General features: G+C 37.3%; 1 protein-coding gene across 3 annotated transcripts; it reads left to right on the top strand.

Moving 5' to 3' along the window:
* The first annotated feature begins 4956 nt into the window (after positions 1-4956).
* Positions 4957-19893, top strand: csdc2a (cold shock domain containing C2, RNA binding a). 3 transcript variants are annotated; one of them, XM_061908961.1, is made up of 4 exons: positions 4957-5097; positions 11720-12021; positions 12743-12865; positions 17451-19893. In XM_061908961.1, the coding sequence occupies exons 2-4, from the start codon at positions 11837-11839 to the stop codon at positions 17611-17613; spliced, it is 471 nt and encodes a 156-aa protein (XP_061764945.1). In that variant the 5' UTR covers positions 4957-5097; positions 11720-11836; the 3' UTR covers positions 17614-19893. The 3 variants fall into 3 exon arrangements, with proteins under 3 accessions (XP_061764945.1, XP_061764947.1, XP_061764946.1); XM_061908963.1 differs by lacking the exon at positions 4957-5097 and adding an exon at positions 5103-5240; XM_061908962.1 differs by lacking the exon at positions 4957-5097 and adding an exon at positions 5317-5462.
* The last annotated feature ends 113 nt before the right edge of the window (positions 19894-20006 follow it).

Raw genomic sequence — 20006 nt, 5'->3', positions numbered from 1 at the left:
TACTTTCCTGGCCCGCCTGCAGTCTAGACCTGTCTCCCATCGAAAATGTGTGAAGCGTAAAATACGTCAGCGGAGACCCAGGACTGTTAAACGACTGAAGCGCTACATAAAACAAAAATGGGAAAGAATTCCACTTTTAAAGCTTCAACAATTAGTTTCCTCAGTTCCCAAACGTTTAATGAGTGTTGTTAAAAGAAAAAGTTATATAACAGTGGTGAACATGTCCTTTCCCAACTACTTTGGCACGTGTTGCAGCCATGAAATTCCAAGTTAATTATTATTTGCAAAAAAAATTGAGTTCATGAGTTTGAACATCAAATATCTTGTCTTTGTAGTGCATTCAATTGAATATGGGTTGAAAAGGATATTCAAATCATTGTATTCCGTTTATATTTACATCTAACACAATTTCCCAACTCGTATGGAAACGGGGTTTGTAGTTTGAAGGTTAAAAACACCTTGGTACTAAATAAAATAAAACTGGAAGATCCAGAAAAGGGTTTGTGGCGGGTATAACTCATTGACATTTTTTTTTAACACCGGTGTGGAGGAAAAGTGCATTATGGAAAGAGCGTTATATTTTCTGGCTTTTTGTATGACAGTGAATGCATCCATGCTGACTTTGACTGGTGACTTTAAGAGCGCTCGGAAGGCAAGAGAAAGTGAGGGGTAGCCTGTGAGTGTTCTGACGGAGACATTGGCGGTATGTTTATTAGAACTCGGTAAAATGATGCCTTATGAAACAATGAGTGAGACGGTGTCTCTCCATGCCTCGATATGTGTGTCACTTTAGGAAAAATAAACACGTGACCGATTCTGTACAACTGCTGTGTCGTTTCACCGCAAAGCACTTATTTTGGTTCACAAGCAACAGTTCGTACTAAAAGCAGTTTTAGAGGCGGAAGGTGTTTGACATCGTTTTTTTGGTCTCCATCATCAATCTAAATGGAACTAAGTTAATAATAATCTTTTATGGTTCACCGTTTAGCTCATGACCACTTTTGCCTTTTCATATTTATTTATGCACATAGTTCATGACCACTTTTGCCTTTTCATATTTATTTATGCACAGCTATGTGTTTAAAAATAAAAACAATTATATTTGCTGGCTGACTAATGTTATTTGCAGGTCTAATGTCGTGAATGTTTTTTTATTCCAGCAGATGGCGGATGACCATAATGAAACACTGACACAGTATCAATACAGTTAATCACACTCACTGAGGCGTCATTTTCCTATTACAAATATTTACTTTGAATAAATGTCCCCAAAAGAAAACAGGAGAACGTTTAAATGTATTATAAATAAATAAAAACGTTTATAAGTTATGATTTGGAGCTGTTAGATGGGCAAAATGGCTCATTCATAATAGTTCCCCATCACTGGGCTAGAACAGTGGTTCTCAAATGGGGGTACGCGTGTGCCTGGGGGTACTTGAAGGTATGCTAAAGGGTACGTGAGATTTTTAAAAAATATTATAAAAAGAAATTTCAAAAATCCTTTATAAATATATTTATTGAATAATACTTCAACAAAATATGAATTTAAGTTCATAAACTCTGAAAAGAAATGCAACAATGCAATATTCAGTGTTGACAGCTAGATTTTTTTGTGGACATGTTCCATAAATATTGATGTTAAAGATTTATTTTGTTATGAAGAAATGTTTAGAATGAAGTTCATGAATCCAGATGGATCTTTATTACAATCCCCAAAGAGGGCACTTTAAAGTCAGTGGTTCTCAACCTTTTTTCAGTGATGTACCCCCTGTGAACATGTTTTTAATTCAAGTACCCCCTAATAAAGATAAAGAAGTAAAATACAGCACTATGTCATCAGTTTCTGATTTATTAAATTGTATAACAGTGCAAAATATTGCACATTTGTAGTAATCTTTCTTGAACTATTTGGAAAAAAAGATATAAAAACAACTAAAAACTTGTTGAAAAATAAACAAGTGATTCAATTATAAATAAAGATTTCTTCACATAGAAGTAATCATCAACTTAAAGTGCCCTCTTTGGGGATTGTAATAGAGATCCATCTGGATTCATCAATTTATTCTAAACATTTCTTCACAAAAAAATAAATCTTTAACATTAATATTTATGGAACATTTCCACAAATAATCTAGCTGTCAATACAGAACATTGCATTGTTGCATTTCTTTTCACAGTTTATGAACTTACATTAATATTTTGTTGAAGTATTATTTTATGTATATATATATATATATATATATATATATATATATATTTATTTATAAAGGATTTTTAAATTGTTACTATTTTTAGAATATTTAAAAAAAATCTCACGTACCCCTTGGCATACCTTCAAGTACCCCTAGAGGTACGCGTACCCCCATTTGAGAACCACTGCTTTAAGTTGATGATTACTTCTATGTGTAGAAATATGTATTTATAATTGAATCACTTATTTATTTTTCAACAAGTTTTTTGTTATTTTTATATCTTTTTTTCCAAATAGTTCAAGAAAGACCACTACAAATGAGCAATATTTTGCACTGTTATACAATTTAATAAATCAGAAACTTATGACATAGTGCTGTATTTTACTTCATCTTTTTTTTTCATCCAAAAATGCTTTGCTCTGATTAGGGGGTACTTGAATTTAAAAAAATGTTCACAGGGGGTAATTCACTGAAAAAAGGTTGACAACCACTGGGCTAGAAGAATCATCATGATACAATAACAAGTAATAATAAACATGACAATCTTCATCGATATACAAGACTGTATCATAAAGATGCTCAAAACTTACTCTGCATACATTATGAGGGATTGATTAGCAGCCGGGGCTAAAGGGGACGCAGTACTTAGCTGCAACCTGCAGTGGCGCTGTTGAGCCGGTGTCAACATACTTTACATTATTTAATCGGTGATGCCATCATTATAGGTTTTTACAAGATGTTTAATAAATGCCATTGTAATAAAAGCAGCATATCTGCTTTTAAATGTGATGAACAAAGAACGAATTGTTTTATTTTTAGAATCAACAAACCTTGTTTAGCCCTCCCTCCTTTCACTCCAATTCCGGTCTGGTCCCGCCTGCATGAACAGCATCCACCCCGGGGATGGGCGATACTGCTCACTTTGGTATCGACCCAATACCAATGGCATTCCCCATACTGATGCTTTTTTTGTGGAAGTCGTTCAAGCTCAATAGTGTAGCTTTTAGTGTGTTTACATCGAAATAACACATAACAATTTTAGGCATGAACAACAATTATGAAATGTCCCCTTATCCCCTTTCATTATGTCCAAATATTGGAGTGAAAGTAAGTTAATAGTGCAAAAGGGATTGAATTTGATATCATTGAAAAACAGTCAAAAGCTCAGTCAAGTTTTTACAATTCACTTTTTGAGTAGAGTTATTTACAGTTTGAAACCTTTTCACATTTTAATGATTATTTTGTTAATATATTCAACATTAGTTAGGATTTAAGAGATGCTCTGATGGAATATTCCACCTGTTTGTATATGTCTAAAATTAATTTCCATCAAGTACTACCTCAGAAAACCACTTTGCTCTCCGAGTACCACCGCAATGACCAACATTAAAACACAGTAGCATAGTAGGCCTAAGCATTAATCAAAAATAAGTATATTTAATATTTTTGGCCACTGTAACAGTCATCATCTATGGCGGTCACTCCAACGAGTATGTTGATCCTCCTGGTAGGGGGTGTATCCCTTTATGGAGGATACCTGTGCATGACTTTGTTTAACTAGGGGGCAGACTGGTGCACAGAAAGTCACCACACAATCCTTGACCGAATCGGGTCAGGTCCAGTGGCATGGAGTCCAATACGACTGGGGACCCTTTTCTGCTGCAGCCTTCTCCCGCCATTACAGCCGTCGTGGTCCGCCATTGCAGTTGTTGTGGTAGTTCTTAAATCTACCGTCTTCCGCTCCGCCCTTGAGGTCTTCACCGTATCTCTGGCTTGGGGCCAGTCAGGTTCTAGGCATTTGCCATGGGCCACCTGGGGTGACGGTAGTAAAGGGGTGCCCCTCCACTGCCGGGTGCACTTTAGCGTCATGCCCAGGACAGTAACACTCTGTTTGAATGGGGGAAGTTGTAGAAATGACGGTACTGTTTATGTCTTAAGTGTTTATTTTGGCATCAATCAATCAATGATTATTTATATAGCCCTAAATCACTAGTGTCTCAAAGGGCTGCACAAACCACAACACAAACCATAACGACATCCTCGGTAGAGCCCACATAAGGGCAAGGAAAACTCACACCCAGTGGGACGTCGGTGACAATGATGACTATGAGAAACCTTGGAGAGGACAACATATTTGGGCAACTCCCCGCCCCCTCTAGGGGAACTGAAAGCAATGGATGTCGAGCAGGTCTAACATGATACTATGAACGTTCAATCCATAGTGGATCCAACACAACCGTGAGAGTCCAGTCCAAAGTGGATCCAACACAGCAGAGAGAGTCCCGTCCACAGTAGAGCCAGCAAGAAACCATCCCAAGCGGAGGCGGATCAGCAGCGCAGAGATGTCCCAGCCGATACACAGGCGAGCGGTCCATCCTGGGTCCCGACTCAGGACAGCCATTACTTCATCCATGGCCATCGGATTGGACCCCCTCCACAAGGGAGAGTGGGACAGAGGAGAAAATCAACTATGGCCTACAGTTGTCGGACTTCCATTGAAGGCTATTGATAATGGCTCGAGTCTCGTCATTACAATATTTGGTTAAGTAATTCCTCTAGAAAGAGCCCGCGTACCGCAGGTTGAAAGCCACTGGTGTCGGGAATCTATATTCAATACAAGATTTTCACTTGTGGTTTGTTAAAACATAACAACACAAATATTAGTGAAAATAAACGGGGAAAAGTATTGGTCATAGTATGCTGGTATCGATATAATTCTGATACCACAAACGCATCGATGATATGACTATTTGGATCGACCCATCCACCTCCCAATCCACTCACTCACACACGCACCCGCACCCAAATAGACCCAGTTTATCCATCACGTTCCACGGATTTCCACGGATTTATTGCCATCACTCTTGCGGATCACCTCCGACTGAACGCCCGGTCGCTTGAGAGGGTAAACGGAATCGAACCCGTTGATTTTTGTTGATCGCTCATTTCTTGTCGACACCCCGGATGTCTTCTCTCTTCACAACTAAACAATGAAAGCGTGTGCGGATTTAACACGAACCGACGGTCTTCTTTCTGCGTCCCCATCCGGTATGGACAGTGACAGAAGGTTCTGGAGGAAAGTGCCTCGGCAGGTTTTTAGTGTTGTGAAATACTTGTTGTCTTTCAGACATGTTTTTATAGCGGAGAAACGTTGCATTTGAGTTGCATGCGCGTTGACGTGCTCCACATGCTGATGAAGACAACAGGGCGACGCTTTCTTTCACGCGACCGTGTCGATATCCAGGGATAGCGTCAGTATCGATCGATATTGTAGGTCGTATGTTTTTTTGTTTACATTTAGGATATCGTGATGTATTACATGGATGAAGAATCGGTGAATAAGTTGTTGGACACCTTAACCTTTGAATAATCATATAATTATCATGTATTAAGGGGGTCAAATCATCGTACAGTATGGGGGGTTTTGGATTGATTGATTACACGTTTGAATATGTATGATTATTGCACATGTTGCAAGTCTCACAGGCGATGCTGACACGCCACCATGACGCGATGATGTCCTGGATGGACCTAAAAAGCCCGCTGCCAATAAAAGGGCTCAGTTGCTGAATTATTTAGGTCACTTATCGTTGTCGCTGACAGATGTATGTATGTGAGCACCATCTGCTCCCAAAAATAGATAAACTGATGGATAAGGTCTGGGTACCGAGTTTGGTACTTTTATCGGTCGTACCAGGTGTACATAATCACTTAAAAATGGCTGAAAGCAATATTGCTTATCTGTTTTAATTGTATTTAACATATAAAGTTAACGCAAACACAAACAAGTGAGTGATTATTATATTTTTTGTAACCACTTTCAGTGTTTTATTTTCCTCTATTGAAGCACAGTGTTACTGTTCAAACTGTGCGTAATATACTTGTCAAAAAACACCTTGTTTTAAATGAACACTTTGGCCTACTACGCTACTGTATTTTAATGTTGGTCGTTATGGTGGTTATTGGAGAGCCAGGTGTTTTCTGAGGTGGTACTTGGTGAAAACCAGTTTGAAAAATCACTGTGCTAGACCAATTTACTTTGAAGTATTATGTAATAAAATCTGGAATGTATATTAATTGAAACAAGAAAAATAATCTACCATTTTAAATAGGGATGTGCAGATCAATCGGCCACCGATCAGTATCGGATGATTTTTGTGAAAAAGTTTGTGACCGCCGATCCTCTCTGGCTAACACTGTATTTAATTTTAATTCCTCAATTGACAAGCAGCTAGCAGCTAATTATGTGTTTCTATACAGAGTGTGGAGACACTCCCTTAATTTAATACTAATCACTTCCTGCAATTCTTTGCATTCTAAGCATTATCACTGGAGGTCAAGGCTGAACGTTTTACACACAGAAAATAGAATAAGAAACTAGTTTGAATATTGTGTTGATATTGTTATACTGTCACAAGCACTCATCATAAAAAGTTGAAACATTTACTGTTAATACATCTGATTGGTATTGGTATCGGCTAATCTCACTCGTGGATGATCCGAATCGGAATCAGCAGCACAAAACCTGATCGGAACATCCCAAATTTAAGCTCTTGTTGGCATGTTATTTTGCCCATTGTAAGGGATACAACTCACATTTCGAAGTATAAGTCGCTCTGGAGTATAAGTCGCACCTTCCGAAAATGCATAATAAAGAAGGAAAAAAAACATATATAAGTCACACTGGAGTATAACTTGCGTTTTTGGGGGATATTTATTTGATAAAACCCAACACCAAGAATTGCCATTTGAAAGGCAATTTAAAATAAATAAAGAATAGTGAACAACAGGCTGAATAAGTGTACGTTATATGACGCATAAATAACCAACTGAGAAGGTGCCTGGTATGTTAACGTAACATATTATGGTAAGAGTCATTCAAATAACGATACCATATAGAACATGCTATACGTTTACCAAACAATCTGTCACTCCTAATTGCTAAATCCGATGAAATCTTATACGTCTAGTCTCTTACGTGAATGAGCTAAATAATATTATTTGATATTTTACGGTAATGTGTTATTAATTTCCCACATAAGTAATCCTGAGTATAAGTCGCACCCCTGGCCAAACAATGAAAAAAACTGCGACTTATAGTCCGAAAAATACGGTACTTATATTTACAACAATGAAATACCAAAACAATTATTTAATTAAAAACCATGAAATACAATTTAGTTATGACAAAAACAGATTAAACCAAAGTCTAAATTTTTTTTTTCTTTTGCTTAACAAGCATTATTCTCTTGCCAGTTTACTTTATGTTAGTGATAATTTAATTAATATCCTCCTGAGAACAAGTGGACCCTTTTTCCATTAGTTTGGAGGATGCTGCAGTCCTCAGCAGGATATAGCAAATATGTTTGTAATACTTATACAGATGAAACAAGTAAACATATGCTTCTCTTTAGTTTTTTTTTGGTTATGTTTTATTTAAATTGTATCAAACAAATCCAATATTATTAAATATCTGAAATAAACAATTTATTTGTTGGCTAACAAACACACACAATTGTTTGAACATTTACTGGGTTACAAAGGAAAAGGCACATCATGTATGACAGCTTGCTTTATGTATATCAGGCGGGAGGAGACAGGGAAAATGTAAGGTTGGTTCAATAAAACCTTTGGTTCACAGAGTAGGTTACCATGGTAACTGACTCTGATTTTGACTTAGCTCTCTGAATTGGAAAACCCTGAATGTCCATCTTCTCAGGGTGTACATTTTCACTTAACATGTTTTCAGGAATAACCGCTAGGTGTGGTCATAGTAGACTGTCTCAAAGTAATGTTACAATTTTGCATGGCAGTATGCCTAAAAGAAAGCGCATTTTGAAAAGTGAAGCCTATCTCGATGCAAATCCGTCCATTCATCCATCCATCAATCTTCTTCCGCTTATCCAAGGTCGTGTCGCGGGGGCAGCAACCTAAATAGAGAAGCCCAGTTTTCCCTCTCCCCAGCCACTTTGTCCAGCTCCTCCCAGGGGATCCCGAGGCGTTCCCAGGCCAGCTGGGTCTTCCCCATGGTCTGCTACCGGTCGGACGGTAGCAGGTAGCATCTGGTCAAACCACCTCATCTGGCTCCTTTTGATGCGTAGGAACAGCGGCTTTATTCTGACCTCCTCACCCTATCTCTAAGGGAGAGCCTGATGGAACAAACTCATTTCGGCCGCTTGTACCCGTGATCTTGTCCTTTCAGTCATTACTCAAAGCTCATGGTGCGGTAAAGCCCGGTTGGAACCACTTTGAGAGTCCCAGGTTCGATCCCCGCTTCTACCAACCGAGTCACTGCCGTTGTGTCCTAGGGCAAGACTTTACCCACCTGCTCCCAGTGCCACCCACACTTGTTTAAAAATGCAAGTTCATTATTGGGTTTCACAATGTAAAGCGCTTTGAGTTGCTAGAGAAAAGTGCTATATAAATATAATTCACTTCACTCATGACCACAGGTGAGGGTAGGAACGTAGATTAATTGTTAAATTGAACTTGATGCTAATATACAATACATTGAAAATGCCATACAGATGCTAAGGATTTTTTATGGCGATTTCAACATCTCCAACTTTGGTAAACAAAACTACAACTAAGAAGTACGTTACAATCAAACAGCTAGTGTTTAATAAATACAAATAATTTCTTACAATTTTTAGGGCTCAACAGTAGACAAGACTGTAAAATTCATCAACTTTAAATCAAATCAAAATCAAATTTCATTCATAGAGCACTTTTTGTGCACAGGCAAGTTGCAACACAAAATGTTTTACCCCCCAAAAATGTACACACACACACACACACTCACACACACACACACACACACACACACACACACACACACACACACACACACACACACACACACACAAAGGAATATTGACAATGACAAGACATGGCATGGCACTGAGCGATGAGGACAAATGCTACCGTTCAGGCATCCAGACTGGAGGATTGCAAAAAAAAATTACGCAATCTAAAAAAAGAATACAAAATTTATTCTTACAATTTATTTAAAAATAAAATATGAATATAAGAAAAAAAAAAGTGAGAATCATAGTATGGCAAAGACCACAGCATGACACTTGCTAATAAGAAGTGTAAAAAAGCAACAACACATAACACCTGGACAGCACAGCTATTATCAGCCTGGTGTTAAAAGTAAAAAAAAAAAAAGTGGACTGTATTTATACTTGCCAACCCTCCCGGATTTTCCAGGAGACACCTGAAATTCAGCGCCTCTCCCGAAAACCTCCCGGTACAAATGTTCTCCCGAAAATCTCCCGAAATTCAGGCGCAGTTGGAGACCGCGGCCCCTCCAGCTCCATGCGGACCTGATGGACGTGTATAAAGAGCGTGTCTGCCCAATGACGTTATAACTGTAGAATAATCGAGGGCGAGTTCTTGGTTTCTTATGCAGGTTTATTGTTAGGCAGTTTCATTAACATCCTCCCAGCGCGGCAACAACACACAACAACAGCAGTCCGTTTTCGTCTACCGTAAAGCAGTTCGTCTGCCTAAACAGCAATGTTGTGACACTCTTAAACAGGACAATACTGCCATCTACTGTACATGCATATGGTTAGAAAAACAAAGATGGACAATTCAACCCTTAACTTAACAATGACTAGATGAGTGTTATGTGTGTGTAAATGTGTAAATAAATGAACACTGAAATTCAAGTATTTCTTTATATATATATATATATATATATATATATATATATATATATAACCAGAATTCCCTGAAAGTCAATTATTTCCTATATATATATATATATATATATATATATATATATATATATATATATATATATATAGGAAATACTTGACTTGGTGAATCTAGGGGGAAATATACTCCTCCCCTCTTAACCACGCCCCCATCCACGCCATATATTTATATATGTGTGTGTAGGTATATATACATATATATATATATATATATATATATATATACATATACGTGTATGTATATATATATGTGTGTGTATATATATGGATATATATGTGTGTGTATATATATATGTGTGTGTGTGTATATATATATATATACATATATATATATATATATATATATATATATATATATATATATATATATATATATATATATATATATATATATGTATATATGTATGTATGTGGGCTTCACGTTGGCAGAGGGGTTAGTGCGTCTAGCTCACAATACGAAGGTCCTGAGTAAATAAATACTACGGCTTCCAAAGACATGCACCTGAGGATAGATTGATTGGCAACACTAGATTGGCCCTAATGTGTGAATGTGAGTGTGAATGTTGTCTGTCTATCTGTGTTGGCCCTGCGATGAGGTGGGGACTTGTCCAGGGTGCACAACCTTCCACCGGTCTGTAGCTGGGATAGGCTTATTCCCCAAAAGGGAATACGCAGTAGAAAATGGATGGATGGATATATATATATGTGTGTGTATATAAATATGTGTATACGTATATATATGTGTGTATATGTGTGTATATGTGTGTATATATATATATATATATGTGTGTGTATATGTATGAATGTATGTATATATATACATATATATGTATATATGTGTATATATATATATATATATATATATATACACATTATCATGTGTACATTTTTATACGGTATATTATATAAAAATGTCATTGTAAATTCACAGCAAATTATTAGCTAATAATTGCATTACACTTTTACAGTAACATTTATAGTATTCCATCCATCCATTTTCTACCGCTTGTCCCTTTTGGTGTTTCGGGGGACAGGGGGGGGGGGGGGGGGGGGTGCCTTAGCCTATATCAGTATTTACTGTAAAATATATTTGCAGCAATTTACTTCAAATGCAGACTGTGATTTTACGGCTATTTACAATATAGTTACAACTAAAGAGTTGTTGTGATATCACGGAGGACTATGATTAGCATTTTACTGTGAAATATCAGTTAATTGCTTTGAATATAAGGGTATATATATATATATATATATATATATAAATACATATACATATATACATACATATATATGTATATATATATAGATATATATATATATATATATATATATTTATTATTTGAACAGTCATTTGTTGTTGTAATGTAAACATTTTGAATACAGTACTTTACTGTGAAAAAATACTGAGATTTTTTTTTTTTTTTTACAATTTCACAATTTATATGAGATATATTGTACCTCACACGTGCACATTTCAGTGGGAGCCAAACTTTTGCTTCCTGCTTTTAAGGCACACACTCCATGTGACAGAACTATTGTGAAGAATAAAAGCTGTGTCGTGACTCCTTGCCTGTTATACCACAAATACATGTTTAACAACTAAAGTCAAATTCCAGATGAATTACACATAGGGTCATCACTACCAGAAATATTTCATAATGGAACATCTGTTCTGTATTATATATAATACAAATGAGTATGTATATTAATATTATTAGTGAATTTAAAAAATGACTGTGTAAAAAACTGCACATAATAATGTGAGTATTGATCTGTTGTGTGTCTGTCTCTCTTTTATTCCAGTAAATGAAGAAGAGGCTTGTTGTCATGCAGACTGACTGACCCTGCGCTCACCCACCTACTCTCTTGTGCATAAACCAATTAAAAAAAAAAAAGCACACAGTTCTCAGACAAGTCGAGATGTCTGACGACGCTGACCCTGCGCTGCCTCTTGCCTCTCCTCGCACATCGCTGCCAATGTCCTTCCCCTTCTTGAGGGAGGGCAGCCGGGTGTGGGAGAAGGAGAAGGAGAGGAAGCCTCCCCAGTTTGGGGGAGGAGAGCTTCCCAGCCCACTGCCCACCAAACGCACGCGCACGTATTCAGCGTGAGTACAAACCACAAACATGCTTTTTGCTTGCACACATTCACACACACACACACACACACACACGCACACACACACACACACACACACACACACACACACACACACGCACTCATGCACACTCTTGTATTTGTTCCCTTCTTGAGACCTCCGAAAAATGCCTTTGTATTTACAACTTTAATAATATATACATAATATGCAAATATAAAAAAGGTAAGCTTTTAGTTAATTTCTATTTTTTTTTATAATTTTGTGTTTATTTAATTGTTTTTTAATCTTCATTATTTACTTCAAGTTATTACAGTATGTCTCTTGAGAAGCCTACTCTTAGTTCCAACAGAATTAAGAGTAGGCTTACATATTTATTTTATTTTTTAAATAAATTTTGGCCAAAGGGGGTGCATTTCAATTTCTTACACACACTTGTTATTTCATATGTTGACCAGAGGGGGAGCACTTTTAAAACCGACACACCATCAATTGGAAAAAATCCTCCTTTTTGGGACCACCCTAATTTTCATATATTTCATCACCAGGGGGGCAAATGAGACGTTCTCTTTTAGATGCAATCGTTTTCAGTATTGGGACCATGATTTATGTCCTAACTTGTTCACCTGTCCTTATATGGAAGGTACTTTTCATTGATGTCTCAAAAAGGGTAGAAATACAAGAACACACAACACACACACACGTCCTCACTTCTCCCTGCATTTGTGTACAGGACAGTACGAGCCAAATCAGGTCCCGTCTTCAAAGGTGTGTGTAAAAAATTCTCCCGCTCTCAAGGTCACGGATTCATTCGGCCGTCTCACGGGGGAGAGGACATCTTTGTGCACGTCTCAGAGTGAGTCAGCATTGTTAAGTTCAACTTCCTAAAGTTCACAATTTGATAATAATAATAATAATAATAATAATGGATTAGATTTATATCGCGCTTTTCTATTATTAGATACTCAAAGCGCATAAGTATTGGGACATTACACCGACAGGAAGTGAAAATGTAAACAAATGTGTTTTTGTCCGTTCACTGAGAACAATTGTGAGGTCGGAGATCACTGACGTGATCATATTCACTTTGGCCCACGATGAATTGTCAACATAAACTTCAGCAGGTTCAACAGTATACAGCAGGAGTGGGCAAACTTTTTGGCCCAAGGGCCACATTAGCTTTTGAAATTTGCCGGACGGGCGATGCGAGCACATGATGCATTTCAAAGCATATGATATCTGTTGAAACTCAGAGTAGGCTTCTCAGACATGGGCTACTTTAATCATATTACATCTATTTTTAACAATACCATATCAGAACATCAAAGAAACATAAAAATGATATTAAAGGGTTAACACTTCCGTTATTTTTTAGTGGGAGGAGTGTTGTTGATCACCTTTTTTTGCCAGAGCATGCAAATCTAGTGTCAGTTTTGTTGTGGCAATTCTCAAAACACATTTTTGCTCAATTCTGTTTTAATATTTGGCGGGCCGGATTAAAGAGACCGGGCCACATCCGCCCCGCGGGCCGTAGTTTGCCCACCCTTTGTGTACACTGCACTCACATGAATGTAAGATGGGATGGGGGGGAGGGGTGTTGATGAACGTGGACCCCGACTTAAACAAGTTGAAAAACTTATTGGGGTGTTTGCATTCAGTGGTCAATTGTACGGAATATGTACTGTACTGTGCAATCTACTAATACAAGTCTCAATCAATCAATCAAAAAAAGCACTTTATATGTAGAAAGGTTTTGTTAAGAAACCATTCTGTGTCATGCGTGTGGATTATGTTTTGTTTTCTGTCATGTCTGATCATGATTGTGTATGGCCATACTACCCTGAGCATCCCCAATCTTGTTTGTTCACGAAGCTAAGCAGTATCTGGCCTGGTTAGTACTTGGATGGGAGACTGCCTAGGAATACCAGGTGCTGTTTGACCTTTGGACTGTTTAAGTTCCTTTTTTTTTTCACTCCCTGTTTTGTCACCATGACGACCAATCAGTTCACCTGTCATGTCTCACACCTGCTTTCAATCACCACATCTCTATTTAAGCCTGTCATTTTGTGTTGGTCGTCCTGGCGTCATTGTGTTTCTTTTCATGCTTTGTCCATACCAGTTTTTTCATGCTAAAGTCCTAGCTACTCTTGTCCAGCCATAGTAAGTGTTATTTCCATTATGTTCATAGTTTGTTAAAGTGTTAGTTTTGTCTGTTTACCCAAGTTGTGCCTCCGCAGCGAGTGCTTTTTGTTTGTACCTTTTTTTTAGTTAAAATTAAATCATGTTTTTACCTGAACGCCATGTTTTGAGTAGTCTGTCTACCTTCCTGGGAGAACGACCCCGCAGCAAGCTGCAACCCCCCCATCCTGACATTCTGATCCTTATCTTATTTAGTTTTTATTTTATATATGTTGACCACATTAACCCTGGCAATGGACCCTGTGTGTATATGTATGTTATGCCATCGTTTACAAATTTGGTAAATAAATAACCAAAAGATGTATATTTGTTTTTGTTTTTTTACTGTACCGAAAATGAACCGAACCGTGACCTCTAAACCGAGGTACGTACTGAACCGAAATTATTGCGTACCGTTACACCCCAGTATATGTATATATATACATACACACACATACATATATACAGTATATACGGCGTGGCACAGTGAGAGAGTGGCCGTGCGCAACCCGAGGGTCCCTGGTTCAAATCCCACCTAGTACCAACCTCGTCACGTCCGTTGTGTCCTGATCAAGACACTTCACCCTTGCTCCTGATGGGTGCTGGTTGGCGCCTTGCATGGCAGCTCCCTCCATCAGTGTGTGAATGTGTGTGTGAATGGGTAAATGTGGAAGTAGTGTCAAAGCGCTTTGAGTACCTTGAAGGTAGAAAAGCGCTATACAAGTACAACCCATATATCATTTATAAACCCCGTTTCCATATGAGTTGGGAAACTGTGTTAGATGTACAGTAAATATAAATGGAATACAATGATTTGCAAATCATTTTCAACCCATATTCAGTTGAATATGCTACAAAGACAACATACTTGATGTTCAAACTGATAAACATTTTTTTTGTGCAAATAATCATGAACTTTAGAATTTGATGCCAGCAACACGTGACAAAGAAGTTGGGAAAGGTGGCAATAAATACTGATAAAGTTTAGGAATGCTCATCAAACACTTATTTGGAACATCACACAGGTGTCAGGCTAATTGGGAACAGGTGGGTGCCATGATTGGGTATAAAAAAAATCTTCCCAAAAAATGCTCAGTCTTTCACAAGAAAGGATGGGGCGAGGTACACTCCTTTGTCCACAACTGCGTGAGCAAATAGTGAAATAGTTTAAGAACAACGTTTCTCAAAGTGCGGTTGCAAGAAATTTAGGGATTTCAACATCTACGGTCCATAATATCATCAAAAGGTTCAGAGAATCTGGAGAAATCACTCCACGTAAGCGGCATGGCCGGAAACTAACATTGATTGACAGTGACCTTCAATCCCTCAGACGGCACTGTATCAAAAACCGACATCAGTCTCTACAGGATATCACCACATGGGCTCAGGAAATCTTCAGAAAACCACTGTCACTAAATACAGTTTGTCGCTACATCTGTAAGTGCAAGTTAAAGCTCTGCATTGCAAAGCGAAAGCCATTTATCAACAACATCCAGAAACGCCGCCGGCTTCCCTGGGCCCGAGATTATCTAAGATGGACTGATGCAAAGCCGAAAAGTGTTCTGTGGTATGACGAGTCCACATTTCAAATTGTTTTTGGAAATATTTGACATCGTGTCATCCGGACCAAAGGGGAAGCGACCCATCCAGACCGTTATTGATGCAAAGTTCAAAAGCCAGCATCTGTGATGGTATTGGGGCGCATTAGTGCCCAAGGCATGGGTAACTTACACATCTGTGAAGGTACCATTAATGCTGAAAGGTACATACAGGTTTTGGAACAAAATATGCTGCTACAAGCGCCGTCTTTTTCATGGACGCCCCTGATTATTTCAGCAAGACAATGCCAAGCCACATTCAGCATGTTTTACAACAGCTTGGCTTTGTAAAAAAATAGTGCGGGTACTTTCCTGGCCCGCCTGCAGTCCAGACCAGTCTCCCATCGAAAATGTGTGGCGCATTATAAAGCATAAAATACGACAGCGGAGACCCCGGACTGTTGAACGACTGAAGCTCTACATTAAACAAGAATGGGAAAGAATTCCACTTTCAAAGCTTCAACAATTAGTTTCGTCAGTTCCCAAACGTTTGAGTGTTGTTAAAAGGAAAGGTGATGTAACACAGTGGTGAACATGCCCTTTCCCAACTACTTTGGCACGTGTTGCAGCCATGAAATCCTAAGTTAATTATTATTATTTGCAAAAAAAAAATAAAGTTTATGAGTTTGAACATCAAATATCTTGTCTTTGTAGTGCATTCAATTGCATATGGGTTGAAGAGGATTTGCAAATCATTGTATCCCGTTTATATTTACATCTAACACAATTTCCCAACTCATATGGAAACGGGGTTTGTACGTACACATACATATATATATATATATATATATATATATATATATATATATATATATACGTATATATATTTATACATATATATATACACAATATATATATATATATATATATATATATACACCGTATTTCCTTGAATTGCCGCCATGGCGCTAATTAATTTAAAACCTCTTCTCACTCCGGGAACTTACCAAAGGCATGCAGTAAAAAATTGAGTGTTATATAAGCTTGGACCTTAAATCCTACTGAATAGCTCTTGATCTCCTTCCCTTTATGCGATTTCAAATTACCGGTATTGAAATCAGCCTCCTCCATTTTAAAAATGATGACAGGGGAAGTGTCACTCGTGACGTCACGAGTTTGACCAGGCGGTAATACTAAGCATGCGCTAATTATTTTGCGAAGCGAGTTGGACCCGGCAGTAATTCAAGGCAGGCGCATACTATATGCCCTGCAGCAATTCAATGGATGCATAAATGGATATATATATGTGTATACATATATGTATATGTATACATACATAAAGATTAAATGTATGTTGTATCATAGCAACAACATGACTGCAAATTGTTTGTTGCTTTTCTTGAACCTTGTTTGTAACGTTATTTTATCGTAGCTCATGATGCTGGTAAACCTAAGAGTCGTATCTATTATTACAGTTCCGGATGCTATCTGGCAAACGTTCTTTCAATTAGTTAAGCTTCAACCTTTCAGAATCAACACACAATTTCAACCAACATTTTTTTTGTTGGATAGTTGTTTATAAATGATTGCCGATTTATGGTAAATTAAATAGTTTTCCCTTCTGAAAAATAACAGCCTATTTTTGGAAAGAAAATCAATGAATTACTATTTTGCCAGTTCTTCATATTGTACATTGACGCATGGATCTTATTCTGATTCTGACAGTATCGAGGGAGAATATGTGCCAGTGGAAGGAGACGAAGTGACGTACAAGGTGTGTGCCGTTCCACCCAAGAACCAGAAGATCCAAGCGGTGGAGGTGGTCATCACCCACCTGAATCCAGGAACCAAGCATGAGACCTGGTCTGGTCAGATCATCAGCTCCTAGGATTACTTTCAGATTATAAAAGGCTTTGTCAGGTGTGAAGAGAGCGATGGCGAGCAGGCGGGTTAAGAAACGTTAAGGAGCTGAAGGTGTGTGATGTCGTTTTGAGCTAATTTGACAAAGTGAATGAACAGAAATGCAGACAGGAAAGTTGTAGCGTTACATATCGACTTACTGGCCACAACATTAGGTACCCTCTAATGGCATAACGCTCAGTCAAAAAAATATTAATTTACATTTAATGCATATTTTGTCACTTTTATGTAACAAAATCGGTGTTAACCCGGATATAAGACATATTTTACAAAATAGTTAGAAAATATTTTGTCGCCAATTAATCAAAGCGTGAACAGCCATTTGGTTGCAGAGGGAGAACGTGGGAAAGTTGAACCAACAGTGCTATCATGTGGCCAAATGACACCAAGACAATTTTTTTGACTTGCGTGGTTTATATTTGCATATAGGATGATGTAGCCTAGGATATAGCCATATTTATTTGTTTACATGCGACTAATTGGTATCCTAATTTTCAATTACTTTATTGTTTACATTTTGAGTATGACAATGTTTTATATTAATAGCTAGAAAATAGTCATCCTATATGCAAATATAAAAGGTATCATTCAAAAAGTTGTCTTGGTTTCAGTTGGCCACATGATCAATTAAAAGTTTATTTATATGGCCCTTCATCTCTGTGCCCTTAGGGTCTCAAAGGGCACTGTTGGCTCAAGATTCCCCACCCTCGCCCTCTGCAACCAAATGGCTTTTCACGCTTCAATTAACCGACGAAAAGCTTTTTTCCACAAGAAAGTATAGCTTCATGTTTGATTGTCTGTTAACATTTGCTTTGACAGCGGCTGCCTTACTTACAATGACACAACACGATGCCAAAATCATTATAAAACGACATTTGTCATAAAGCTGGTTTTATTTCACAGATTTTCACTATTCAAACAGCAGGCACAAGACATTATAACAATGCTGAGAACTTATTAAATTAGGTCCTGACGTTGAGCAACTCAAACCTAACGTTGAAACGACATGCTTTTTGACGACATTTAATCAAAGTTGGTTTTGACGTTGATTTGACTATTGAATTTTGGTCATTTTCCAACCAATATTCTACAACACAACGTTTAAACAACATGCTGATGTTTATTTAATGTCAGGTTGTGACGTTGATTTGACCTTTGAAATGTGGTCATTTCCCAAACAACAACGTGGATCCAACGTTGGACATCAACATTGTCTCAATTTACAAATACAACTGTTTTGCAAGGTTATTTCAAAGTCAGTTTTAAAGGACATGTATGTACAATGTCTTGTGGCTGCTGGAGTAAATTTTTGTCAACGCAACCAATTATGGTGGGCTTGAAATTTCCACATCCCTCTATCCATATTTACAGTATTTGTTTTCATGAGACTAATTCGCATCATCATTTTTCATGTATGTATTGTTTACATTTGAGTATGGTATAGTTGTTTTTTTTACATTAGCAGAAAAAAACACAACAAATCACCATTAATAAGAGTAGGTGTGCCTTCATCTCCCCACAGGTGATTATTTTCTATTTTAATACTGTAGTAACACTGGAAAGTGTGGAAACAAAGCAATATTATAGTAGCGAGCTTCAAATTTCAACGGCCACAGGGTTTGGGATTTGAGTAAGGGAATTTGAAGGCAGAAAGACAGGAAGAAATTAAAAGTGAAAGAGCAAGTAAAACAATGATAAATAAGCAAGTCAGCAGTCCACAAACTGAGGGTTAAAGAAAATTATAGGTAAAGATAAAGGTTATGGGGTATTTATTTTTCCAACAAATAGAGAGAATAAATGAGGACGGTCAGTCAGCCTGCAGATATTGTTCTGCTAATTTGGGAGGTGAGCTTATTTATTTATTGACTTATTTATTTATTGGAATTTCAGTATTTTAAGGCTTCCTTTTTATGCATTTTAGCAAGCTTGTTTAAATACATTTCTGACAAAGGAAAAAACAATAATTCTGACTTTTATTTAAAATCTGAAGGAACTGTCCAAATGAAGTGTTTTTTGTTTTAAACGGTATTTTAAAAAAAATTACAATGTGTTCCATGTTGCCGTCTTTAATAAGATGTTTGTATGGTCTTTGCATATTTAATTTGTCAAGCATCACTGACTGTTCAACTGTTGTAACACACAGTATTGTGTGGATTTTATCCGCAGTATGTTTGTGTTTAAAAGCACCTTTTTAATAATCACTGTGACCTTCGAAAATGTTTGAATAAATTAACAGTATTCAAATATACAGGTGTAAAAATGTTCATAACATAACAAATATAGGGATTATTTAAATGTATTTATTTAAAAAATGAAATAACTGTGAGGAAAAACGTTAAAACATGGAAAACATGGCACAAA

This window comes from Nerophis ophidion, linkage group LG08, assembly GCF_033978795.1.
Source record: "Nerophis ophidion isolate RoL-2023_Sa linkage group LG08, RoL_Noph_v1.0, whole genome shotgun sequence".
Lineage (NCBI taxonomy): Eukaryota > Metazoa > Chordata > Actinopteri > Syngnathiformes > Syngnathidae > Nerophis > Nerophis ophidion.
Note: the sequence above shows the minus strand (reverse complement) of the source record. Positions and strands in the feature narration are given on the sequence as shown.